This window comes from Bos javanicus, chromosome 14 (assembly GCF_032452875.1).
Source record: "Bos javanicus breed banteng chromosome 14, ARS-OSU_banteng_1.0, whole genome shotgun sequence".
Lineage (NCBI taxonomy): Eukaryota > Metazoa > Chordata > Mammalia > Artiodactyla > Bovidae > Bos > Bos javanicus.
Genome location: NC_083881.1, coordinates 1,495,050 through 1,519,922, shown reverse-complemented (window position 1 = coordinate 1,519,922; position 24,873 = coordinate 1,495,050). Strand labels below are relative to the sequence as shown.

The window sequence follows — 24,873 nt, the reverse complement described above, 5'->3', positions numbered from 1 at the left end:
TGAGATGGCTGGATGGCATCACAGACTCGATGGACGTGAGTCTGAGTGAACTCCGGGAGTTGGTGATGGACAGGGAGGCCTGGGGTGCTGCGATTCATGGGGTAGCAAAGAATTGGACACGACTGAGCGACTGAACTGAACTGATACCAAAGCACCTTGTGTGATGAACTGCTTAAAACCAGTGGTAAGGAGAAAACACTAGAAGCAGAGATTATATGATGCACAGAGGATTGAAGATAGGGATGCCAGCAGATTTCTTGTCAGAAACAGTGAAGCCAATGCAGTGAAGCAATGTTTGAAATACCAAAGCACAAAAACAAGACAAACAACTTGGAGTTACATGCCCAGTGAAAACATCTCTGAAAAGTGAAGGGGAAATACAGTTTTCAGACATGCAAAAGCAGAAAGAATTCCTTTCTAAAATTAAAAAAGAAAAGACAGAGGAAGAAAAGAAAAATCAAAGAGCTCTGCTTAATAAAGTAACAAAGGAGATAAAATGGAATCACAAAAGATTAATCTCTTCACAGAAGAGAAGACAGAAAAGAGAGGAAAGGAAAAAAGAACAGATGGACAGAGAACAGGGAAGGCAGGATGAAGGCCTTAAACCCATGCCACCTGCATTCACACTGAATGGTCCAAACACGAGGTCACTTCTTTAGCTGCTGGAGACACAGACACCGGGCAGGCGGCTGCTGTCCAGCAGCTCCGGAAGGCTACCCTGTCCTTCACTGCTGCCCTCACTCACAGACGCTGCTCCTGCTTGGGGGCGATTGGCGCTCCCAGGAATTGGAAGGCACCTCCGACCTCTCAGCTCCTCCTGGGCCATGTGGCCTGGGTTGTCCCTTGAGTGATGTCCCCTCTGTGGAGCCTTTCCTGGTCCCACATGGCGACAACCTCCTCTGTTCGGAACTTCGCCGGCTGCCCCGGGCTTCCAGGTGGGGGGTGGGGGTCCCCTGTGGAATCACCGTCCCTTCCCTCCAGGTGAACGTCCCTGTCCCTGCTCCCCACCTCTTGACCCAAAGCCCAGCCACACGGGCAGACTGCCGTGGGGTCCCCTGAGGGCAAGGCACAGTCCTCGCCTGGCGCGACGCAGTCCCTCTGCCCGACCTCTGTGGCCCGCGTGTCTGACCCGCTCTTTCCACTCCCTGCTGCGGGTTCCGGGGCGCCCAGGGCCCCTAGTGGGCTCCGAGTTAGGGGCGGGGCAGCCTCCCTTAGCAGCTCCTCCCAAGCCCCGGCTCCCGCGTGTGGCCACCGGGAGGCGCACTGGTCCTCGGAATATTCCCGACGCAGAAGGAGCGGCGGCCGGATCGCTGGCCCTGCGAGGGCGGAGAGGGAGAAGCCAGCTTCGGCCAGGCGCCGGGACCTCGGACCTCCGACACTGCGACGCGCTGGATTCCCCGGGCGCGCGCAGCTGGCACGCGTAGGGCTCCCAGGCTCCGGGAGCAGAAGGGTCTTGCTCAAGACGACCTGGTAGGACAAAGCGGGATCCTAAAGACCCTGGGCCGGCAGGGCTTGGATGTGGGCGCTGGGTAAGGGCTGGCAGAGTGGGCGGGGTGTTCCCCCGGGTGGTCTCAGGCAGTCAGGTGGAGAGCTTGGCCTGCCCATCACGGCTGCACCCACGAGCTCCTGCGCCCTGCTTCTCAGGTCTCCCTCAGGAGGGCCTTCCTTGTCTGGGGCTGCAGAGGAGGGGCCTGGGGAGGGCCATGTCCCCTCCAGCAAGGCAGGGTGATGGCGGCACTTCAGGCCTTGTGCATGCTGCCAAAACTGGTTCTGGGTGACAAGCCCTGGGACTTGGGGGCCTGTGTGTGCGGATGACCGCCGCCCCCCACCCCCTCCACTCCGGAATAGCACTCACACGACCACACTGGTTTTCAGTCATTTATTCCAACGCTGGGCTTTGAATAGAAAAACAAACAGAAACCAAACAGATGAAGATGAAATCAGGAGGGAGCGGAAGGCCTCCTGTCCCCTCCCCCACCCCGCTGCTCTGGGAGGGAGGCGCCTCCTCTTGTGCCAGGGTGCTCCAAGCCTTCAGCTCTTCCTGCCCCTGGGCCGCCCGCCTGGCCCCAGACCTTCTGCAGAGACCCCAGCCCCGGGTGTCTGAGCCTCCATGAGCCTCCATCCTGGCCAGGGAGAGGAGGGGGTGGGGCCTGGTTCTGGAGGTCACAGGCCAGAGGCCCAGAGGAGGGCGAGGAGGCCGCAGGCCAGCGCCAGGCCGAGGTGGGCACTGGTGTGGGCGGGCGCGGCGCTCTGCCAGCTTTGCAGAGCCTCATTGCACAGGTCGCTATTGCAGCACAGGGTGGTCTCCTGGCCCTTGCTGACTTGGCCCTGCTGGTTGTTCATGGGCGTGCACCACACTGAGCAGTTCTTCTCCACCAGGTTCCCAGACAGAGGCTCCACTGGGGATGGGTGGGCGAGGTCAGGCCAGGTGGCACCCCATCCCCCAGGGCCTCCCAAGTCCCACCTTCCATCGCCACCAGGACCAGACTGTCACTGAGATCTCTTCCACCAGCCTCCCCAGGGATGATCCTCAAGCCCCAGGGTGCCCCACAGGGCCTCCTTCCCTCCCCCAGATGGCTCACCCCTGATCACAGTCTTGCAGAAGCTGGAGCTGGCTGAGCAGACCTGCGGTTTCTTGCAGTTGCTGGAGCTGGTGCACACGTGGCAGCGGAGTGCCTGGGCTGGGGAGAGAGCCAGGGCTTCAGCAGGCTCCAGGGAGCCCTCCCAGAGAGGCTGGGGAGACCCCTGCTAGACAGAGCTCTCTGCTGCCCCTGCCCTGGGCCAATCGCTCTGAGGTCCCCGGGCCCCACCGGGGCTCACATCTTGCACACAGCCCCGGGAGGCAGGAGGTAACGTCCCCATCGGCTGGGGCCCTGGCGCCTGCCCCTCCCCAGGAGCTGTCCAGCACTGGGCGTCTCTAGAGGACTGGCGAGGTGGCCAATATGGCTGCACTGAAGACCCTTCCCCAGGGGCATCAGAGGCTCTGGGGTGTGCTAACAGCAGCTCACAGGACCTGGCTGCTGTCCCCTCCCCGGGGACTGTCTCACAGCGGGCAGCCCACGGTGAGGACCTGAGGCTGAGTCGGCACCCTGGGGACTGTCAGTTTGGCCATGCTGAGCCTGCAGGGGGATGGGCGACCCTGGGAGGGCCCTGGGGCCTGGGAGGGCATTGGGGCTGGCCTCTGGCCTCTGTCTTTCTCGGGGAGAAGCATATCAAGACAACCCCCAGCATTGCTCCCTCTCCGCGTATCTGATTCTCTAGGTTGACTCTAAGATTCTCTGATTCTGAAATATTGTAAGTCTGTGATCGCACGAAGTTAAGGTGCGGGGTTTACTTTGTTCTAGCCCCCGCAAGCCCAGGGTTCTCCGTGCCTAGAGGGAAGCCACTCCAGGCTTCCAGGGTCTGGCTTCCCACTCCCCCAGCCCCCACCCCCCACCCAGCCCTTCACCTGGCCCAGCGGCCGCAGCCAAGGCGACGAGGAACAGCAAGACTGTCTTCATCTTGGGGCGCCTCTGGGAGCACTGGCGGCCCCCTTCTCTGGAGGCCTTATAGTTGGGACAGGTGCCGGTGGGAGGGGCGGGGACCTGCCCCACCCTGCCTGGCCCACACCCTCCAGCCCAGCACACCCCTGCCTGCCAGCTGCAGGGCTGTCTGTCCCTCTCCACCTCCCGCCCCCTCCCCCTCGTCAGGCTGTAGACAGAGGTGTCAGCTGGGTCTTCAGCTCACTCTGCTCTCACCCTCTGCCCAGCTCTGGTCGCTGTCTCCGACCCCCACCCTCAGATAGGGTCACAGAATCCCAGGTCTGTGCAGGTGCCCTGGGGGTGCCCAGTGCCATGTTCGGGCCGGGGTGGGAGGAGGCCCTAGATTCTTGGGCTCCAGGGGCTCAGGGTTGCTAGGTCAACCACCAGGTCTCCTGAGAAAAAGACCCCAGCGTCGACTTAAAAAACAGTCACAACCTGATAGTTGAGAGCCTGGTGGGCTATAGTCTATGGGGTTGCAAAGAGTCGGACATGACTAAACAACTAACACACACACACACACACACACGTTTTATTTGGTGGGAATGTTTGGGACTTCAGGCCTGGAGGGCAGCACCTCAACTGACCCTGAGAGAACTGCTCCAAGGAGCAGGGCAGAGAGGAGTCAGCTTATATAGGAGTTTGTAACACAAGGCGTGTAGTCTGAACATCCGAAGTATTTCTTGTGAGTTAAAGAAAACCGGTTATCTCGAGTTAAGCATTTTCAGGTTTTCCTCTGTATGGGAAGATGTAACAGTCTGGGCTCGTTGAGGTCATTCCTTCCATATGCACCTCAGCGACCTGGGTATCTTCAGTGCTATCACAGTGTCTTCAGTGCTCACTGCGGGGGAGCGGCTGCAGCCCGGTGGCTGCCGGATGGCAGGTATCCTTCTCCTTCCTGGTTGCCCTGGATGGCTGGAATGGCTCTTGACTGTGATGTCCTTGTTTCTCAACCTGGAAGCAAAGCGTTCACTAAGTTGTCTGGACCTGGGTGAAAGGGGGACGGAGAAGCCCTCGGGGCAGGGCTGTGGATGCTGGATGTGCTTGCAGAGAGGTGGGCACCACAGTTGGGGGGGGGGCATGTGATCCAGTGGGACCTGGAGTGGCAGAGGAGGGGCAAGGGCCGGGCTGCTGGGGAGGGGGCGGTGTGGAGGGAAGAGTCAGGCCCTCATTGTGACGGGTGCTGACTGTGTCTGCTTTGGTCCTGAGAGGCAATGTGCTCTTCCCGGCCAGGCCCAGGGGCCCATCTGGTGCAGGGTTTGCCTGGGGGTGCCGAGCAGATCCGCACCACCATCCCACTCTTGCAGTGTTCACAGGAGGGACTCGGGCCTCTCACGAGAGGTTCCTGCCCCCCTGCCCCTCTGCTCGCAGGTTTCTCTGCCCACTTGCTGGCCTTGAAAGTACAAGTGAAGTCGCTCCATCACGTCTGACTCTTTTGCAACCCCATGGACTGAAGCCTGCCAGGTTCCTCTGTCCATGGGCTTCTCCAGGCAAGAATACTGGAGTGGGTTGCCGTGCCCTCCTCCAGGGGATCTTCCCAAACCAGGGATCGAATTCAGGTCTCCCGCATTGCAGGCAGACTCTTTACCGTCTGAGCCACCAGGGAATCCCTTGCTGGTCTTGGGACCCCACCACTTCTTTGTTGTTCCTGGAGAGCCTGCTGGGTGGTGTGGGTGAGACGCACAGAGGCAGGCCGTGAGGACCGCGGGTGGGGCTGGAGCACTGACGAAGGTCAGCCCTGGGCACTTGCCAGCAGCAAGCCTGCCGATGGGCCTGCCGATGGACACGCCCCTGAAGGTCTGGGGGCAGGGCCTGCCCAAGGCTCCCTGAGGCACCGGCTCAGGCCTCTCCTCCCCGAGGCCCCCGGCGAGCAGACGGCTGAGCTGGCCTCTGCTCTTCCCTGCCATGGTGGGGCCGAGTCAGACTGCAGCGGACTGCACAGAGCTGGGGGCCCAAGCAGGCACTGCCTGCCCGCACGGGGCCTGCAGAGCCCGCCTGAAGGTGGAGGGAGTGTTCCGGTGCCTTTTGGGACCCCGGGGCACAGGAGGGGGGCACCAGAGCCCATGAGGCAGCCCCACTCAGCCTGCTGAGCCCGAGAAGGCTGCTTGTCCTGAGGGCTGATCCCAGGGCTTGTTTGGGGGTCCGGACTGAGAAGGGGGGCAACGTGGGGCTCTCATGCCTTGATCCAGAGAGAGAAAGTCACCCCGGGCTCTGGGGCCTCCCCACAGGCAGGAGGCAGGAGCGGGAGGGAGGGGGCCCAGGAGGCCTGGGAAGTGGGCGCAGTGACAGGGCGGAGACTGGCAGGGCTGGGGAACGCAGGAGGGGCCGGTGACTCACGTGGGCCTGGGGGCACAGACACTGCTGGAAAAACAAGTTTAGGGGATTGGATTTCCTGTCAGCCCCGTGCTACCGCACAGTCGAGGCTGGGAGTGGAAGTCTGCGCATGAGGCCGCTGGGCAGTGGGATCCCTGCACGTGGGGCTGGGGTCCCTGTACCCTGTGCCCACCTCCGGGGCGGTGGCTGTGTGCCCTGGTGGCAGGGCTGCTCACTGGAGCAGAGGTGGCGTTGGACCCTGCTCTGTGGGGAGGAGGCCTTTGCCCTGGACAGGGCTCTCGCCTCTCCTGGGGGCTTCCTAGCAGAAACATCAAGGCCAGATACCCTTTACTTGTGGGAGAAAGTGGGTGATCCTGACGACAAGAGCTCTCAGAGGACTGGGAGTTACCGGGACAGTGCAGTCAGGGAGGGCTTCCTGTAGGCAGTGACCTGGCCACTACAGTCTTGGAGGCAGGATTCAGGGGAGAGAGGAGCCCTGAAGTTGGTCTTTCATCCTCTTTCACTGGTAAAGAAATGAGGGGCCAGAGAGGACGGGGCTGGCACCAGGTCACCTGGGAGTGGGCAGAACTTGGCACTTCTCTCTACCATCAGTAGCCCTTCATTCCCTTCCTCCTGCTGCTTTCTGGAGCCCAGCCCTCCCGTCAGCCTGGGTCCCTGGCCTGATGGTACCAGCAGGCATGATAGCCAGGAGAGGCCTTGAAGGGGAACCACCCCTCCCCCGCCCCCCTGCTCTGCTTGTTCCCTGGACTCAGCAGGCCAGGAAGCCAAGACAAGCCCTGCCCCTGCCTGCTCCCTGCCTCCTTGCCCTCCTCCCCAGTCTCAGCCTGGGCACGGGACAGGACTGGGCCCAGACCTCCTGGCGATCAGGACCACAGAGCAGGAGGGTGGCCCAGAGAGGGAAGGGCCCGGCTCAGCGCAGCACAGTGGCCAACCCAGGCCTCCTGGAAGTGTAGCTCTGGGAAGGCCCCCAGGCCCATCCTGGGCTGAGGGTGGTCACCGGGGCGGGCGAGTCAGGCCCAGTCTGGACCCCCTAAAACCCGGTGCCGGGACAGGCTTCTTCAGCTGCAGGCCACTACAGGGGCAGCATCGCCCAGCTGTACCCCTACACTTCCCTCCTCCTCAAGGTGCCCAGTTCACCCTCTCCTTCATTCCTTCAACCGAGCTTTAGGACTCGGCACAGGCCAGGCACAGAGGGTGAAGTAGAGACCAAAACAGGAGAGACAGGCCTCTGGGGCCCCCGACTCGCTGGGGAGGTGTGGGGGTGCACCTGCGATCTCTGTGTGTGCCGCACGTGGGCGTGATGCCGCAGAGGCCAGGGGCCTGGGGAGCTCCCCCAGGGTGGAGTGGGGCAAGGACACGCCGCCAAGGGAGCCAGGGCCTGGCTCAGAGGCCGTGCGCGGCCTGGGGATCAGGCTCCGTTTCTGTCTTCCTTCCTTCGCAGCTGGAGAGCCATGACTTCCCTGTGAGTCAGGCCTCCGATGACACGGCGTCTCTGACCTGCTCTGTTCCTGTAAGTCCCACACCTGCCCACGCTTTCGGGCCCCTCAGTGACGCACAGAGGCGTGGGAGCAGAGCGGGCCTGGCCCCCTGGCCGGGGCTCTTCCCCTGCCCAGGCCCCCCTGCTCCTCCCTCCTAGTCAAGGAGAATCACCTTGTCACCCAAGGCCATGGGCCAGCTACTTCCCAGGGCCTGAGGTGGGCCCCCACCCCCCGTCCTAGCCCGATCCCGGGGCCACCAGCTGCCCTTCTCCAGGGGCACTCCTCCGACTCTGAGTGAGGCTCCCAGATGCCCTTACTGTCCTCGGGCCAGGCTGGGGGATGGGGCTCCAGGCTGGCTCTGCCCCACTGTGCTGGCCTCACCTACCTGCAGGGCCCTTCTTTCCTGCTCTGCTAGATGGGAAATCCAAGGAGTAGCCATATGGGAAGCCCTTCCCTGCCTTGGGGCGCAGCCTGTTGCCAGGAATGGCCAGACAGGAGCCTTAGCTTTCTGAGGGCCAAGAGAGACAAACTCTCCTGGGAGAGCCCTTGCAGGACCCCTGCCCACACCAGCACCTAGGACAAGCCCTGGGCACCTCTCCGTGGAGCCCTGCATGGGCCCTGACTGTCAGCTCCTCTGGGCTGCATCCCTGAGAGGACACCGGAGCCTGGGGATCTGGGTGATGAGGGTGAAGCCCTCAGGTGTGAGCCGTGTCCTTCTTGAAGGCCTGGGTAGAGGTTCTAAGGTAGTGAACATGGAGCCCTTCTCCCCTTCCTCCCTCGCTCACTGCCATCACTTGCTCCTAACACCTACCCACCTGCCCATGCACCCATCATGCATTCATCCATCCATCTATCCATGGATCCACCCACCCATCCATTACCCATCCATCCATCCTCCCCACCATCTATTCACTCATCTGCCTCTCCATCCGTGTGGCCGCCTATCCTTTTATCCAGGCATTCTTCCATCTTCCGTCCATCTATCCATCCATCTGTCAATCCATCCGTCCATGTTTCCATCTCCCCGTCTAACTATGCATTCATCTTTCTTCCATCCATCCATTACTCTGTCTGTCTGTCCATCCATCTACTCATCCAGGACTTCCCTGGTGACTTAGATGGTAAAGAATGTGCGTGCAGTGCCAAAGACCTGGGTTCGAGCCCTAGGTTTGGAAGGTCCCCTGGAAAAGGGAATGGCCACCCACTCCAGTATTCTTGCCTGGAGAATTCCATGAACAGAGGCACCTGGTGGCCTACAGTCCATGGGGTTGCAAAGAGTTGGACACTACTGAGTGACTAACACACACACTCTCTCATCCACCACTCCATGTACCCATTTATTCATCCATGCGTCCATCTGTCCATCTGTCCATCCATCCACCCAGCCACTCATACCACTCACGTGTGCTCTAGGAGATAGTTACAATGATGTCTCTCTATGTCCTCAGTCCTCTTCCCTTTCTTAATTATGTACACGTCTAGTCATTCTCAAAGGCCATGGAGTGAGACCTGATGGGGCTCTAAGAGCCTTAGGTCTGTGGGTAGTTGGTGGGCAGCTCTGGGATTTGCAACACCTGAAATGCAGATACTCCCTTTTTACTTAAGATTGCTGCAGTCCATGGGGTCGCCAAGTCGGACACAATTGAGCAACTGAACAGGACTGATACGTGAAACAGGGGAGGAGGAGGCTTTGGGAGGACATCGTTGACTATAACCCTTAAGACTGTAATAAATATTAATGAAAATCATGGGCCCTGCTGGTCTGTCCATCTTTGGCACTCATACCTTTTATCCAGAGCGTTATATAAATTCCTTTCCAGGACAACCCTCCACCCTCGTCTCTCTGTCCCTTGCCCCTTGGGAACAAGAAATGGCCCCTTATTTGGAGATACGACTCTTTAAACCCCAGTGAAACACAGCCAGGACGACCTAGAATTTTCTTACAGGTTCTGTGGAAACAGCTGATGAAACTGTGGAATGGGGACTACTGTTTTCCCAAGCGTGTGTTGCGGTGAGAGGGCTTCCGCCTGTCATTGAGACCCAGATTTCACACGTGGACAGCCTCTCTTCAGATCCTGCATTTTACTGACAAGGTTCCTGGGTCCGGGATGATGGGGAACAGCAGCGTGGCCCCTGCGGCAGCCGCGCGGCCTGGGAACTAATGGCACGCTGTCCTCACGTGACCCGAGTGGAGGAGACCTGGTGTCTGCTGCTGAGCGAGAAACCTGGACCCGCCCAACCCAGCTGCTCTCTGCTTTGCTTGGGGCCTTGGGGGCCCGGTGCTGGCACCAGCCTAGTCCAGGGGTGTGCGTGTTGTTGCAGCCTGCTCTGGGTGTGGGGACAGGCCCTTGGGCAGGGAGGTGGGTCCCCACCTGGGCCTGTCAGGAGTTCAGTCACAACAGCTTAGCGGATCAAGGGGTTTGTGTCATCTTAACTTGGTGATGTTACGTAAGAGGGGAGCAGGGGCAGCCCCCTGGGGAGTGGGGGAGAACGTGACTTGTGGGGGGCCCTGGAGCCCCAGGGCTGTGCCCAGGCCAGAGGAGGCAGCTCTGAAAGTAAACCCCAGGACACATGCAGGGCTCAGGGCTCCAGGACCCCCGCTGGCCAGTGGTCTCTCTGAGCTGGTGCCTGCCCTCCCACCGTGGCTCTCCCTTAGGGACATCAGGAATAACAGGCCGCAGCCCCACCCCCACGCCACCCAAAATGCCGCTTCCTAAGCCAGCAGCAGGAGCAGGGGCTCGAGGGTGAGAACCGGCCCCCCACCCCGCTGTCCAGAGCCTGTCCTGTGGGGGCGTCTGCTGCCCGCCCTTCGGCCTCCTGCCGGGGGTCAGTCCTGCCCCCCTCCAGGTTTTTGCACCTGCCACCCTGCTGCCTTCCCGCAGTCAGGATGGCCACCACAGCCTCGCCTCTGAGCCCTCCAGCCCCGGTGGGAAACCGTGGGCTCAGCTCGGCCTGTCGGTCTGTGGGCCGTGGCTCCCGTGTGTGTCAGTGTGGGGTCCTGCCATGCGGGAGGCACTCTCCGGGGGTCTGCGGACTTGAGACAGGGTGGGGGGCGGGGGCGGGCAGCTGTGGACAGGGTTGGGGAGAACTCAGAGAGGACTCAGGCTTCGGTGCACCACTTGGCCCCCAGGAGCAGGCGTAGGGTGGGATGGGCGGTTGGGGGCGGTCCAGAAAGCTCTGAGATCTGAGGACAAGTGAACGACTTCATCCGGAAACAGTCTCCTCGCCCCACCCCCTCTGCCGAACACAGAGGAGGCGGACATGAGTCGTGGGGTGGCGTCCATCGTGGTTTTCCGCTGGGACTTGTAGGGGTGGGGCCTGCCCCAGAGGGAAGGTTGGTCTGACAGGAGAATCAAGGAAGGAAATTTCCACTTTCCTTAAGAAGAGAAACCCCAAGCTTCTCAGGCTGGGCGGAGTGGCCCAGCCCTGAGCTCCAACTTTGCTGCGGGGATGGCCACCCTGCAGGGCCACCTCCTCCTGGGTCTCCAGCCTGGCCTGTGCAGGCAGCTTGCGCCGGAGGCTGGGACGGGCCCCGAGGGAACCCTGACCACCTTGGTTCAAGGCAGGGCGCCCGCAGCCTGTCTTGTCCTCCACACAGCCCAAGATGCAACGGCAGGAGGAAGCCCCATGAGAGGGCAGGCCCCCTACACCCCGCCACTGGCCTGAACCTCTGCTGTCCCGCACGTCCTGGGACTGCTGTGACAGAATGGCCACCACTGCCCTGTGACAGGCACAGCGGCCCTGCAGTGACTGGGAACAAAGGCCCTGGGGCCAGAGAAGGGCCTTCCTCCCTTTGGGGCAGGAAGGGGGCTCCCAGAGGCCCTGGGCAGAGGGGCTGGGGAGCAGACCATCGGGAGAACTGGAGACCTTGGAGCCTGGAAGGAGCCCCAGAGCTCTGGGCGCCTGATGTTCCCTAATCAGGGAGGTAGGGTGGGCAGGGGAGAGGGGCGCAGAGCTGACCACCTGCGCTGGGGGAGGCTGAGGCTCAGACGGGCACCCCACGGGCTGCCATGTCAGCCCCCCAACTCGGGGTTTGTTGAGAGTGTGTTTCTGCCACCCTGGCCAGAGGGCTTGGGGACACCCTGCTCTTTGAGGAGCAGAAGTGCTTCTTCCCCACCTGAGCATGTGTGCTGAAGTTCCCCCACACTTACAGCGTGTCCACCACCCGCCTTCAAGGCACGGGGTTCCCCAAGACGAAGGACGGGAACCGCCCCCCGCCCCAGACTCAACATCTCAGACTGAGCTGAGAGCAGCCTTGCAGCTTTATTCCTTCTCTCTTGACATCCTGGGGGAAAGCCCCTGGGGAGATAGGTCCATGCCCGCAGTGGTCAGCCAACCTGGCAGGGGCTGGCAGGGGTGCTGATGACTTTCCAGAAACCCCATCCCACCCCTGGACTTCAGCACCCCGAGCCCCAGCGTGAGAGCCCGAGGAGGCAGGCCCACTGGCCCTGAAGATGTCCCCTGGGTCTGTAGGCATGGGTGCTCCAGCTGAGCAACGAACAGGTGGACGGGTGAGCGAGCGTCCGCATGGGGCATGAGTGGCCCGAGGGGCACGTGCAAAGCCCTGCTCTCAAGTCTGCCTTCGCCTGCACAGGAACGACCAGAGCGGGGGTCGCCGTGGAGCACAGGGGGCCCTGAGAGGCAGGGCCTGAGGGAGAGGGGGTCCCCAGGGGGAGCCCCTCAAGTGGGCTGGAGGGGGCTGGGGAGAATCCAGGCGCCCTTCCCACTGCTGGATGGTCAGGGGACCCCCGGAACCCAGGAGAAGGCTGAGTTGAAGGTGTGTCCAAGCTGATGGTTCCCTGTGGTGGGGAGAACTGCTCTTGGGAGGGGGCTGGTGGGGCCTGGGGGAGGCAGGGAGGAGAGGCGGGGAGACAAGTGCTGTAGACGGACCCCACACAGGCTGCGAGCGCTCGGGTGAGACTGGGCTCAGCAGGCCGCCCGGAGCAGAGCGCACAGCAGGCTGGCCACAGTGGTGACCCACAGGGCGCCTGGGCCGCCTGGCAGGCCTGTGGCTGCGCTGCTAATGCACTGGCTGTCCCGGCAGCAGGAGACAGAGAGGGCCAGGCCGTCCGAGGTCACGGTGCTGTTGGGGCAGGTCGGGGCGCAGGACTTCATGACCAGGACGCCACTGGGGCTGGCTGTGGAGAGAGGGGCAAGGGCCCATGGGTGCCTGCTCCATCACCCAGCCGGCCGTCGGGGAGGGCCTGCCGCTGGGGCCCCAGGCACCGCAGGCACAGCTGGCTCCGGGCTCCGGGCTCTCCAGTGTGAGTGTGTGTGTCTCCCGCTCACACCGGCTCCTCCAGGATGCCCAGGGCCAGGGACTGACAGTGGCTCCCACGCCCTGCCTGTCTTCCCAGCCCCTCTGACAGACGTCGGGGCGCTTCTCTGCTCTGGGTTTCAGGCTCCAGAGGGAAGGCCAGGCCCTGTGTTCACCGGTCTGTTTGTGGGTCTGGCAAGCCCTAGAAAAGGTGGGTGGGGGCTAGAGGACACGGGATAGCCTGCACATTTGCCTTCAGAGCTTCACATCCCTCGTGCAGGGAGACAGGGTGAGCTGGGGCCCCGGGGAGTGAGCAAGGCATTTTGGCAAGATGCCTTCCTCCATGGACACTGCCTCAGTTTCTGCACCTGCCCTGGGGGGGATGCTGAGCGGGGCTCCTGAGATGATGGTGCTGGCAGTTCAGAGCCCAGTGGTGCTAGGTCAGCGTGAGTCACTTCTCTTAATGCACAACGCACTAGAAACTGTGAGCCCGCCCGAAGGGGACTCCCGTTCACAGTCGGCCCAGAGGCTGGAGATTTCCTCGTCTGGAGAGTGTGGATAATCAGAGAACCAACTGTGCAATTGTTCAGGGCTAGATGGGTTCATCTGTGAGGAGCGCTGAGAGCAAGCTGAATAAGCGTCGGCTTTCGGCCGGCGTGGCTGGGTGCCATGTTTAGGGCGCTGTCATCAGAGCCACCGGTGCCAGGAAGGCTCTCGCTCTCTAAGGCCAAGGCCTTGGCCAAGGAGGACAGAAACGCCTGCTCCCGGAGGGTCAAAGTTGTGCCCTGACCAGGAGGGTCATAGGCCAGTGTGACCCTCTGAGGGGCGTCGAGCAAAGACCAGCTTGCCCAGATGGGCAGCTGTCCCTCCCCAGGAAGCCCCTGGATGCGGGGGGCGCCCAGGGCTGCACACTGGATGGGGTGTTTCTTTATCTGTACCCCAGCAGTGGATTCAGTTAATGCAACGATTAATTGCAGCTCTGCTGAGTTATTTGGGTAAGGAGCTGTGTTTCTGTGGGCAGAACATAACAGGGGCGGTCTTGGTGAAACCAGTAGGAACTTGGGGGTCTCCTGGATACAAGCCCATTGGTGTCCTTGCTTCTTGTTTGGCCCTCCTCAAACTCCAAAGAGCAAACTTGAGCAGCTAATGATCAGGACGACAGAGCCAGGGTGACTGGCTCCTCTGGAAGGGCCACGGATGACACTCTGATGCTTGTCCACAGCCAGTGGGGGATGATGACTACACTGACCAGAAGCACTGGACTCCAGATGGCTTGAAACCAGATGGTCAAAATTCCAGAAAATCCCGCAGTTAAAACTTCTCCACCAACCCATGACCACGCACCTTCCACCCTTGTCCCTAATGTTGCCTTTAAAATTGGCCTTCGGGAAGTTTGGGGCTTTTGATCACGAGCTGTCCATTCTCCTTGCTAGATCCTGTAATAAATGCTAACTTCCCTTCATCACCACCTGGTGTGAGCAGACTGGCTTTGCCGCGTGTCGGTTGAGCGGACCTGAGTACTGTTTGGTAACTGGCTAACCCATTTCTGAGTTACAACCGAGAAGACGCCTCCCAGTGTGGCCACGTCCTCCCCTGAAGGCTCTGAGCTCTAGCTTCCTGGCTTGAGGAATGGTGTATTAGGCGGGGCTGTCAGCGGACTGACTGAGAAGATGACTAATACTCTGGCCTGGCGCCCAGTAGGGGCTGGCTCTTTGCAGCGAGGACCTCTGCGGGGCCACGGTCTCAGGCCCCTCCTCAGCAGATCCACAGCAGTGGAGGCCCAGAAACCACCCCAACTCCCAGGGTTGCCCAGCTACCGTCCTCATGGTCAGATGAGAAGACTGAGGCTTGGGGAGGACTCACAACCTCCTGGAGGCACGCTGGGTGACACAGGGAGCACAGAGCAGTGACCATCCCACCCCCGCCCAGGCCTGACCCGGCCAGAGGGTCCTTGTCCCCCCACTTGCTGCTCCAGGCTCCCCTGCACCACCCCCTCGGGTGGGGTCTCACTGCTCCGTCCCTACTTCTCAGTCCGGGGAACCCCTGACTCAGGTTGGGCTGAGTCTGACTGCTGGCTCCGGAAGGGATACTCAGGGAGTGTGGCCTGGCCAGACAGGGGGATGGACAGACAGAGGGATGGTGAGGGGCAGGTGGGAAGTGGGGTGAAGGCAGAGACAGCAGACCTGGGGTGTCTAAGGGAAGCCCCCGACCCCGGGATGGAACTGTGCACCTTCAGGGTGTCTAGTCCTATCCAGGGTGAGAGAGCTGAGGTTCTTGGGGCGAAGGGAGCGCCAGGGGGCATCCTGGGCCTGCTGGGAAGAAGCAGCGTCCACCCCCCTTATTCCTTCTCACTTCAAGGCTCACTATGTCCTGGCCACCTCTCCCTAGTAAGCCCCTTGAAGCCAGCAATCTTGTGGTCCCTGCCTCACACCAGGGCCAGAGGCAGGGGCACCTAGTGGGTACTCAGGGCCACCGGCCAGGTGATTTGGAGGGGGAGTAGCTCGCAGCTGCGGCCCTGGCAGCCGGGGCTCTGCCGGGAGCAGGGCTCGTCCCCTAGTCCCGAGACAGGGACATGCTCATGCCTCTGGGTGAGGTCTTTCTCTGCCTGACAGAAGGGGAGGCTCCAAGAGGCATCAGAGGGGTGCCCTGCTCCTGCACGGTGTCTCTGGGCTGAACATGGCTGATGGCCAGCTGGGTTGGGGGAGATAGACCCCAGCATGGGTCCCAGCCCTGCTGTGCACTCACTGGGGCTCTGGGCCAGACCCTATGACCCTGTCATGTGTCCTGGCTGCAAGGGCCTCTGTGTCATTGGGACTGACAAGGGGCGATGGCCCAGAGGGTGACCCCTGTGAGGCTGCCTGGATGCCCTGCTTCATGTGGGGAGCCTGGGGGACTCTGCGGGGCCTCTGCAGACATGACCTCAGTGGCAGCAGCTACCTGCAAGGAGGAAATGGCAGACTACTCCAATATTCCTGCCAGGAGAATCCCATGGACAGACGAGCCTGGCTGGCTGCAGTCCATGGGGTCACAGAGTTGGATATGACTGAGCGACTAAGCACACACTTGCAAGGGGAGAGGGTGCCTCCTTCCCTCCCAGAATCGGACCCAGATGCCCAGCCCACATCTCTGGGCCCTCACGCAGTGCCCACGTCTGCCCCTGCCCCTCACATCTCTTCTCTCTGAGGGGCCCCCTTCATTTCAGATCTTTACCCAATCTCTGCCACCCATCCAGGCCAGGCATTCCCACTGAGCAGACTCCTGCCATGTGACCTCCTGGGGCCCCACCTGCACCCTGACCCTGCCTGTCATTGGCACCACCCGGCCCGTGGCAGCTCAGACCTGAGGAGGAATCCCAGGAGGTAAGAGGAAGGCGTGGGCCTGCCCTGGGGAAGGCAGGGTCCCGGTGTGGCTGGGCAGGCAGGCGGGGGGCCCGAGCACAGTGCAGGGTGCCCAGGTCAGGGGTCACGGGTCCTGCAGCCCATGGTGCAAGGCAGGCAGCCCGGGAAAGGCACACTGGCTGAGCTGCCGACCAAGGCCAGGCTGTGCAGACGTCCCCTCCAGCCCCCTGTCCCTGTCTTGGTGAATCCATGGGCTGCCTGCTCCCTCCCTCCCAAATACTTTACATTGGTTTGTTCTTAGTCATTCAGTCGTGTCCGGCTCTTGGTGACCCCATGGACCTTAGCCCGCCAGGCTCCTCTGTCCATGGGATTCTCCAGGCAAGAATACTGGATTGGGTTGCCATTTCCTTCTCCAGGGGATCTTCCCAAACCAGGGATCAAACTCCGATCTCCCGCCATGCAGGGACTCACTCAAACCAGGAAGCCGGCACTGGGATCTCAGGGTGACAATGTTGTTGGGTTGCTGAAGGAGTTTCTCTTAACCAGCCCTTGCATGGACACATGAAGTCTACAAAGAAGGATGGGTCCGTCCCTTCCCCTACAGCCCTGGGTGGGCCCCACTGCTGGGTTCCTGCAGGAGGACATGGTGTCCCCGGGGTCCGGGCTGGGCCGAGAGGCCCACGTGCAGGAGGTGGGGCCGGTGTGGGTACTCACCGGCCCGAGTAATCACACAGTACTTGTCGGGCGGGGCACACTCCACCAGAGGCTCGCACTGCAGGGCCCGGGCTGGGAGGGAAGGAAGCACAGGCCCGTGGTCAGTCTGGGCTGGGGGCTCGGGCAGCCACGGGGGAGGGGGGGGGCTCCCTGGGGGCCTGGGGCTGGGCTGGTGCCTCCTCTCCCTCCTCCTGCTCTGGGGGTGTTCCCGGTCAGTCTGGGCCAGGCCTCGGGCAGCCATGGCAGGCAGGGACCCTGGGGGCCTGGGCCTGGGCTGGGCACCTCCTTCTCCTCCTCCTGCTCTGGAGGCGTCCCTGGTCCCCTGAGATGAGCTGTGAGTTCGGGCTCTGCTTCGGGACAGTTGTGCCCCACAGGCCCCCTGCAAGTGCCAGTCTGGCAGCAGGAGTGTGGGTGGAGATGGTGGGCAGGGCCTGCAGGCAGCCCCCAGGACAGAAGCGATCAGAGTGCTCCTTCTTGGCCCCTGTTCCTCTCGGCCACAGTGTCCTCGCCTGGCCCAGGACTGCTGCCTGGACCGGAGGACCGAGGCTCTGAGATTCTGCACACAGCAGTGCTACGGGTTGCTGACTAACAGGCGGGTGGACGGGGCGTCTGCAGCAAAAGTCCTGTCCCGGCCAGCCCCAGAGTGCTGAGCGCCTGGCTTCAAGTCCCACAGACACGGAGATGGGGACAAGGCTCCCAGCCTGGAGACCCCACAGGCCATGCAAGTGTGGCCGACGAAGGGACAGCATGTAACCCGGAGTGGGCTGGAGTGGGGCATGCACTGGACACGCTGTGGGCACCTGGCCGAGAAGGACTGTGGTCTTCATAGAGGGAGGGGCCGTCTGGGAAGGCTTTCTGGACTGGGTGGCCCCGGAGCTGGGCCGGACAGATGAACGGATTTTTATTTGTCATCCAGGGAAAGAGCTCTCGGGCAGAAGGTACAGCGTGGCAGAAGCCAGGCCGATGGGGACCAGGCTGGGAGGGCCCCGGAGCTGTGACAGACAAGTGGGCAGGTGGGACCTCCGGAAGCCCCTTACTGCGGTGTGGGGGCTGTGCTGCAGGAGAGGGCACCTCTCTGCCAGGGTTTTGGGCAGGGGGATCTGTGGGGGTCCCTGGGGGTTTTCTGGGAGGGGTGCCCTATGGGGGTGTCCTTGCACACACGGATCGACTGATGTCAAAACTCTCCCCTCTACATGGAGAGTCGGGGTGCTGGCGGCTGTGCCGTGGGCAAGCAGGAAGGCCAAGCTCAGACCCTCAGAGCCCGAGGCTCGAGGCCATCCTTCCCAGGTCCGTGTTCTGGAACTCCCCAAGAAGAGGCCTCTCTGCCTGAGGGTGAGCCCCAGCCATTCCTAGTCCCCCGTGTGCAACCAAGTCCTGGATGCTGGTGGGCGGGGAACACTCTGAGGTGCCTCGGTTTCCCCCACAGGGTCCAGGTAGTCCCCATATGCTTGAGCTGTGCTGAGCCTTAATGGGTTAATGCTCCCAGGAAACCCAAGACCAGAGGTCACCCTCCCCTCCTTGATTCCCACCGCTGAACTGGGCCTCCCAGCACCGGCTCTCCACTCCCACTTCCACCTCTGCACCAGGCTCTCTTTTGAGAAGTGAACTTGCACACTGCCTGGGCCACCGAACCAGCCTCACGTCCTTGCACAAATGTCCATCTGTCTTTCCAGGCCTCCCAACCTGGGGCTGATCCCCAAGGAGCCCCCTTCCAACTCAGCACCCCATTGCTGCCACCCTCCACACCCGCTCACCCCTTGGCCTTCCCCAGACAGCACCACCTCCACACCCGCCCCCCAGCCAAGCTGGGGGTGAGGGGAAGTGTTGGGGCTAATTACCCCTGGGTGATAGTTATTCAGTTAATAATCACAGGCTGTATCACCCCTCCCCAGGCCCCATTTCCGGTGACCTCAAAAGCTGCAGGCACTGATGTTCAGTGTCATAAAGCCAGGTCATCAGGTAGGGGCAGAGCTGGGGCTGAAGAGGGGTGACCAGTTTCTTTTCCTGGTTTAGCACTGGAGTCCCACCTCCCAGAAATCCCAGGGAAACAGAACACTTGGTCCCCCTGGCTGGAACCCGGGTCCCCTTGCCTGGCCCAGAGCTCTGCAGCCTCAGACCGCTCGCTGCAGTCTTTTGCATCCACAGGAGGCAGATGTTCCAGAAACCATGCCCCAAAGGGTACCAAGGTCTCTGTGTCTGGCTGGTCAGGGAGCAGCCTCAATGGCCTCTCCCCCCACTCTCTAAAGCCTCACACCAGGCTGACGCCACAGACCCTCAGACTGGAGCCAGCCCTGCCCGGAGCCGCCCACCCAGGTCAGCATCCCTTACCCAGGTCAGTGCACAGCGTGGCCAGAAGCAGAAGCACCAGGAGTGGCCTCATTGTGGGGTATCTGCCAGCTGGGACTGAGGAAGAGCCAGCAGCGGGCGCCTTTATATGGCTGGCTTCCCGGCCAGAGCAGACCTAGTAATTTAGCTGGAGATGAGCTTGGGCCAGCCAGGCCAGCCTGACTCACGCCGCCTGGGCTTCCCTTTGCCCTGCCCCCACGGTCCCCAGGGGCTCTCAGAAGGTCCCCTGTGCCTCCGTTCCCCTCTTTCTGTTCGGAACCATCCATCTCCCTGTCTCTGCCATCATCACAAGGCCCAGGTTGAGCCGGGAAGAAAGCAGGAGTCGCAGGCATGGTGTCTGTGGTGACAACCCGCTCTGGGAGTCTTAGGGACAGGGTCCTTTCTGGGGTTTGGGGGACACAGTCCCCCAGAGCTCTTCCAAGTAGGCATAGCCATCTCTCCCATGCTTCTCCCCTGAGCCAGGGCAAGCAGGGAGGCTCCAGACTCATTTTAATGGAGAAACTGAGGCATCACAGGCTTCAAGCTGGCTTTGGACCACCCGGAGCTCTGCTAAATGCTGCTGTGATTAGGAGACCTGGGCGGAACCCGAGCCCGCATTCCTAGCAAGATCCTTGAGGAGCTAGTGCTGCTGGTCTGGGGGCCAACTAACCAGAGGCGAGCAGAGCCAGGGGGCACCTGACACCCTGTTGGGAGCTGTGACACTGCCCATCAGGCTTCCAGGCCAGGCTTGTGGGAAAGTGGGTGACCAGGATGCCCTGGGGGGTGCAGCCTGCTCACAGTGGGCGGCCCGCGCTTGGTATCTGGTGGAGGGCGCTCACATCTCCTGATGTCTCACTCCACCTGCTCCGGGGGCCACCAGCCTCTCTCCCCTGCAGCTATGGTCCCCTCCCCAGTGACCACAGCCACCTTTCTGGATGCAGCTCCGACTGGGTCTGTCTGCCCAGAGTCAGCGCCGTCTGCTTTGAGTAACTCTGCCCCCGCGTCAGCCCCCAGGGTGGACCCCCACTCACCTCCTGGCCCTCCCTCACCCAGACCTGCCAGTGCCCATGGCCCTCTCCCCAGCTTCCCCTCCCCGGGAGAAGTGTGTTGTCTAGAGCACCCTCAGACCCCGCTGCCCTGCCTGTGCCCTCAAGGTGCCCACCTGGAGCCTGTGGTCTTTCCCAGTCTCCATCCTCCTGCAGAGAATGGGCTGAGCTGCTGAGCACAGGGCAGCTGTCGGTGGGGTGGGAGGTGGAGATGTCTGGGCTGGGGGCCACACGCACGCATGTTGGGCCCCTGCAGGGCAGGATGGGTCAGGTCTCCAGCTGGGGCCAAGCTCTCTCTGTGCAGCCAAGGAACCTGGAACCTAAATTCACACTAGACTGTCGTTTCTTTTCTTTCTTTGCACACGTAACCCATGGGATCTTAGTTCCCTGACCAAGGATAGAACCTGTGCCCACTGTGTTGGAAGCGCAGAGTCTTAACCACTGGACCACCGGGGAAGTCCCTGTCCAGTTTGTTTTGATGGTACATTTGTCAATGATATTTTAGCTTTTCTAATGCTTCTTTTAAAACATTCATGTTTTTGGCTCTATGGTGTGTGGGCTCCCATTTGTCCCAGGCCCCAAAAGATGAGGGTGGGTAAGGAACCAGAGCTCTCCTCACTTCCCCTAAGACTGTGGGAGACACTGGCTGAGCAATCCTGGCGTCCACTCCATCCACTCCTCCCACTCCATTTTCCCTCCTAGCTTGGTGACCTCCTGTGGCCATGAGCCATGGCAATGACCAGGCCTTGCGCTGCAGCCCATGGCTTCCCTGACCTGAAGCCCAGTCTTGCCTGGAGCTGTCCTGACAGACAGACTGGACTCTGAAGCCTGGGTGCCTTTCCAGATTCTGCCTGAGCACTCAGCCCAAGCCTGAGCAAGTTCTTTGATCTTCTTGGAGGAGCATGTGGTTGGGAAGTGCAAGATGGGGCCCAGACTGGAGAGTTCTATTTGGAGCAGTGGGCCAGCCAAAGACCCAGCTTAGGGTCCAGAAGGCAGAGGCCAGACACGGCCTTGGGTCTGTGCACGCAGCAGAGAAGCTGTGGGAGGCAGACAGCACCTGGAGCCCCAGCCCCACTGCTGCAGGTGGCTAACAGCCACTTGTTCAGGTGTTGCTGACTACTGCTCAGTGCCAGGCTTGGGTCCGGGGGTGCAAGGACGAGGGGCTGGGGGTGGGGAACTGGGAGAGCCACATTCAGAGATCAGTCATTCGGGGCACACACAGGGCAGCCGTGTGCATAGCCTGGAACAGATTCCAGGGTGGGCTGCATTTTGAAGTAGGGTGGGGAGGGGGTGCTCTGAGGAGGAGGAGCCAGGGCAGAGCAATAGGCAAGGGAGGCGGACTCCCAAAACCCTCCGACAGGCAAGGTCAGAGGGGTCTCAGCCAGCAGGCACAGCGCTCCTCAAACTGAGGTTGGTATTCCTGGGGACCTGTGAGAGCTCCTTTCCCCTAGTAGGTCGGCATGGAAAAGTACAGACTCTCTTCTGCAGCAAAGCCTCTGCAGTCCTGTGGGGTGGGGGTCTGAGAGGGTCAGCTACCTGTAGAGACCTCTTCCAGGGAGGGGGTCCTCTCCTCCCCACAAAGAGAGCAGGAGGGCAGAGGCTGCCTGGCCCGGGTGTGGGCAGAGAAGTGTGTCCAAGCACCTGTTCACCCAGGGGCTGGGGTAGGGGGAGAGTCTACCCAGAAGGCATCTAAAACTCACTCTTCTACAAGCTGGGTGCTCTCCCGTTAAGGCTTAGACTCTCAGCACAGGCCAGTTAACTTAAGGCCTCCTCAGGCTGGCACTGCCCTCCTCTCCCCAGAGCAGCTGAGAGGAGTCTTGGAGCATCCTGCCCCGCACACCTGTGGGGCAGGCGAGGAGGCTAAGGTGACAGTGAGGCCCGAGGCTGGACACTGCCCAGAGGAGCTTGATCCCACCTCTGGGAAAAGACCTTGGCCCAGGGACAAAGCCCAGGGCCTCCCCATAAACAGGGGGCTGAGGCCTGCTCCTGCCCCTTCCCTGCTTCCTACCCAACCTCCCACCCCGTGCTGGGCAAGGGGCAGTGAGGTCCCAGGTGGGATTCGGACCCCCCAGAGTTCAGAGGTTGGGAAGAGGGTGTTCCTATGTCTATTCCAGCAAGGAGTCTCCTGAGCCCTGACCCTGGTCCCACTCTGGGCCCTGACCCTGGTCCCAGTCTGAGCCCTGACCCTGGTCACACGCTCTGAGCCCTGACCCTGGTCACACGCTCTGAGCCCTGACCCTGTTCACATGCTCTGAGCCCTGACCCTGTTCACACGCTCTGAGCCCTGACCCTGGTCACACTCTGAGCCCTGACCCTGGTCCCATACTGAGCCCTGACCCTGGTCACATGCTGAGCCTTAGTCCTGGCCACAAAGAATGGAAACTCTTCTCGTCTTAGGGCCCATGAGCAGAGTGCTGGGAAAGGAGAGGAAGCCTGGCTTGCTCAGGGGCACCAGGTACCTCACAAAGGGCTTAAGCAGTCAGTGGAGAGCTCAGGCTGGTGGGTCCTGGAGTGTCCTGAGCAGAAAGCCATGTGTCCTGAGTGACTCTGGCACCCGCCCTGCCCAGTCTCGCCTCCTCCCTCCCTTCCTTCTCACAGAGCCTGGCCCCTGCTCCCAGCACTGCAGCCTTCTGTTTTCCCGCAGCACGGACAATTTCAGCTTCTCCATACCGATCCCTAAGGACCCCTGTCTTGGGGCGGGGTTCTCTGAGTGTCCACGTGGACAGGACTGTCCCAGCTGCCTCCTTCCAAGGTGAGACAGAGCGAGCTGCAGGATGAGATCATTCCCTCTGGTTCCCCCCATTCTGGGTGGGCAGGTGCTCCAGTTCCAGCTGGTCTGGGCAGCAAGGAGCCAGGGTGCTAGGACGCCTGGGCCCCTGAGCGTGGGCAGCTGGTATTTTCCAGGAGCGGGAGGGTGATAAACTGGATAAACAGGGGTGTCCCAGCAGCTAGCATCCTATGCGGCACACCCAGGACAGCCTGGCACTCCCTCCCTGCAGGTTGGGGCTGAGTCACGGAATGGGGGCCCTGGAGGTGGGCCAGGAAGCTCATCAACCAGAGCAGGGGCCAAGGCCTCCAGGAAGTGGTGCATGAGAGAGGCTCCCTGTCTGAGACTGTGCCCTTGGGTTCTGTTGCAGCAGCACGTCATGGAAACTTTGGCACACCCTGGGCAGAGCCTGGCCGGGGAATTTCACTCTCCGTTATCCTGTTAAATGTAATGCCAAGGAACAGCCAAGTCAGAGGCAAGCTCCTACCTTCCAGCGTCCAGCTCCTTCCAGCACCCCCTGCTGGCAAAGTGGGAGTGTGGCAGGCAGTGTGGCTGCCAGAAGCTGTGCACCAGTGGGGTGTGGAGCTGAGCCTGGTTCACCACCAGCAGTGAGAGTAACAAAGGGAAAGTCACTGAATTGGACGGCCTGGGTCGCGGTGGGGCAGGCAGCTCCTGTAGCAGCACTTGCGCCCGGCACGTCGTCTTCAAGGTCAGTGCAGGTCCTGACAGGAAGACATCTACCTCGCCTCTCTGGCGGGCGGTGACTCAGACCAGCAGGAGGAAGGAAGATTTTCTCCCCGCCCGGCAGCAGCACAGCCAATGAAAAGCCACCTCGGTGTGAACTCCCAGTTTCCTCCAGGGGACGTCTGGTTCATAACGGCCCCTCCCCTCTCCCCTTCTCCTCTGCAAAAGCGGTTCGTCTTTGGTTTTCTAGACGTGCAGTGCGTATAGCTCACCAGAGCTGCGTTCTTTGCCAATCCCAAATTGCGATCCTTTGCTGTTCCCGAATAAACCCATTTGGCTGGTAAATAATGGCTGCTTTATTGTTAGCAACCCCTTCCCCTGGCAGAGACCACACAGCCCTCAGGGTTCCATCAAACCTCGGGGAGTGGAGTGGACTGACGCTCCAGTTCAGGACTGGGAGTGTTATAGAAACCGTGGCGTCGGAAAGAGACAAGCGGCACTCAAAGATGCAGAACTGTGGGGAGCGAGCTCCGCCCATGGCAAAGGTCATGAGGAAAGAGGCTCGGCATATGCAAAGGCGGGATCGAGCCTCAGGAGTCTCCCTGAAAATTCTCGAGCATCTACCCCCAAAACCAGAGTCTGCCTACTTTCTGCTTTGTGCTTTCACCTACACCTCTGACTTTACGGGGGGCTGTCCCCCACTACCTCTCTCTGAAAAAGAGTTAGCTTACAGCTCCAGTTAATAATTCCTGGGTCTGACAGTGTTTCAACCTACAAACTCCTTTGGAAATCCTCTATCCTGCCTGAATAGGTTTTTCTGGCCACATGTGATTGTTCAGAGCCTCCCAACTGTGAGAGGCATGAGATGTTCTAAACTGTCTAAACACAGATTCCTTTGAGTAGTTAAAAGATTGATTAGAAATTGTATTGGTGAGGGGTTTTTCACTTATTGAGCCAATGTTTGCTGCTAAGTCTCCATACCCCTTACCTACTGTGTCCTTGGCGGTGTATTGATTGATATAATTGATATATATGGAAATGTAAGTAGTAGCCTCAATGTTTGTAACCTTGGACCCTTGAGTTAATTCTTTTCTTGATTGAACCCACCTCACCTTTGCCCTATAGGAATGCAGCTTTGTCCAATGCTTTTTTGGAGGCTGGTGCCTGACTTTGGAATAATCACCTTTAGAGAAAAATAAGTTCCTTAAAATGTTAACAGGCCTCCTGGCCAGAAGATGATGTAATTCACCTGAACTTTTGCATATGATAAGTTTGAAAGCCTGGCTTCGATTAGAACCAGGAACTGCTGTCCTTGCGTGACTCCACCCCTTCCCCCATTATCCTCTATGCACAACTTAAGGTATAAAAAACTACTTTGGAAAATAAAGTGCGGGCCTTGTTCACCGAAACTT

General features: G+C 60.6%; 3 protein-coding genes across 3 annotated transcripts; 1 reads left to right on the top strand and 2 right to left on the bottom strand.

Moving 5' to 3' along the window:
* The first annotated feature begins 883 nt into the window (after positions 1-883).
* On the top strand, positions 884-24,873 carry LOC133260816 (uncharacterized). Its single transcript, XM_061439547.1, has 4 exons — positions 884-935; positions 1,259-1,470; positions 22,609-22,762; positions 23,148-24,873. Exons 1-4 carry the CDS (start codon positions 884-886, stop codon positions 23,387-23,389), a joined length of 660 nt encoding a protein of 219 aa, XP_061295531.1. The 3' UTR covers positions 23,390-24,873.
* LY6D (lymphocyte antigen 6 family member D) lies at positions 1,865-3,552 on the bottom strand. The gene is made up of 3 exons (XM_061438407.1): positions 3,449-3,552; positions 2,583-2,681; positions 1,865-2,399 (listed from the first exon to the last, which is right to left on the bottom strand). The coding sequence occupies exons 1-3, from the start codon at positions 3,498-3,500 to the stop codon at positions 2,164-2,166; spliced, it is 387 nt and encodes a 128-aa protein (XP_061294391.1). The 5' UTR covers positions 3,501-3,552; the 3' UTR covers positions 1,865-2,163.
* Positions 11,575-19,243, bottom strand: LOC133260260 (lymphocyte antigen 6E-like). Its single transcript, XM_061438408.1, has 3 exons — positions 18,968-19,243; positions 16,640-16,711; positions 11,575-12,468 (listed from the first exon to the last, which is right to left on the bottom strand). The coding sequence occupies exons 1-3, from the start codon at positions 19,017-19,019 to the stop codon at positions 12,257-12,259; spliced, it is 336 nt and encodes a 111-aa protein (XP_061294392.1). The 5' UTR covers positions 19,020-19,243; the 3' UTR covers positions 11,575-12,256.

Bases quoted from the DNA above. Each gene is read 5' to 3' on its own strand.
- LY6D (XM_061438407.1), bottom strand. From the start codon at position 3,500: ATGAAGACAGTCTTGCTGTTCCTCGTCGCCTTGGCTGCGGCCGCTGGG. The intron at 2,682-3,448 runs GTGAAGGGCTGG...CTCTCTCCCCAG, and splicing joins GGCTGCGGCCGCTGGGCCAG to CCCAGGCACTCCGCTGCCAC. The intron at 2,400-2,582 runs GTGAGCCATCTG...ACCCATCCCCAG, and splicing joins CTGCAAGACTGTGATCAGGG to TGGAGCCTCTGTCTGGGAAC.
- LOC133260260 (XM_061438408.1), bottom strand. From the start codon at position 19,019: ATGAGGCCACTCCTGGTGCTTCTGCTTCTGGCCACGCTGTGCACTGAC. The intron at 16,712-18,967 runs GTAAGGGATGCT...CTTCCCTCCCAG, and splicing joins CACGCTGTGCACTGACCTGG to CCCGGGCCCTGCAGTGCGAG. The intron at 12,469-16,639 runs GTGAGTACCCAC...CTCTCTCCACAG, and splicing joins CTGTGTGATTACTCGGGCCG to CCAGCCCCAGTGGCGTCCTG.
- LOC133260816 (XM_061439547.1), top strand. From the start codon at position 884: ATGGCGACAACCTCCTCTGTTCGGAACTTCGCCGGCTGCCCCGGGCTT. The intron at 1,471-22,608 runs GTAGGACAAAGC...TCCTTCTCACAG, and splicing joins GTCTTGCTCAAGACGACCTG to AGCCTGGCCCCTGCTCCCAG. The intron at 22,763-23,147 runs GTGAGACAGAGC...GTTCTGTTGCAG, and splicing joins CCCAGCTGCCTCCTTCCAAG to CAGCACGTCATGGAAACTTT.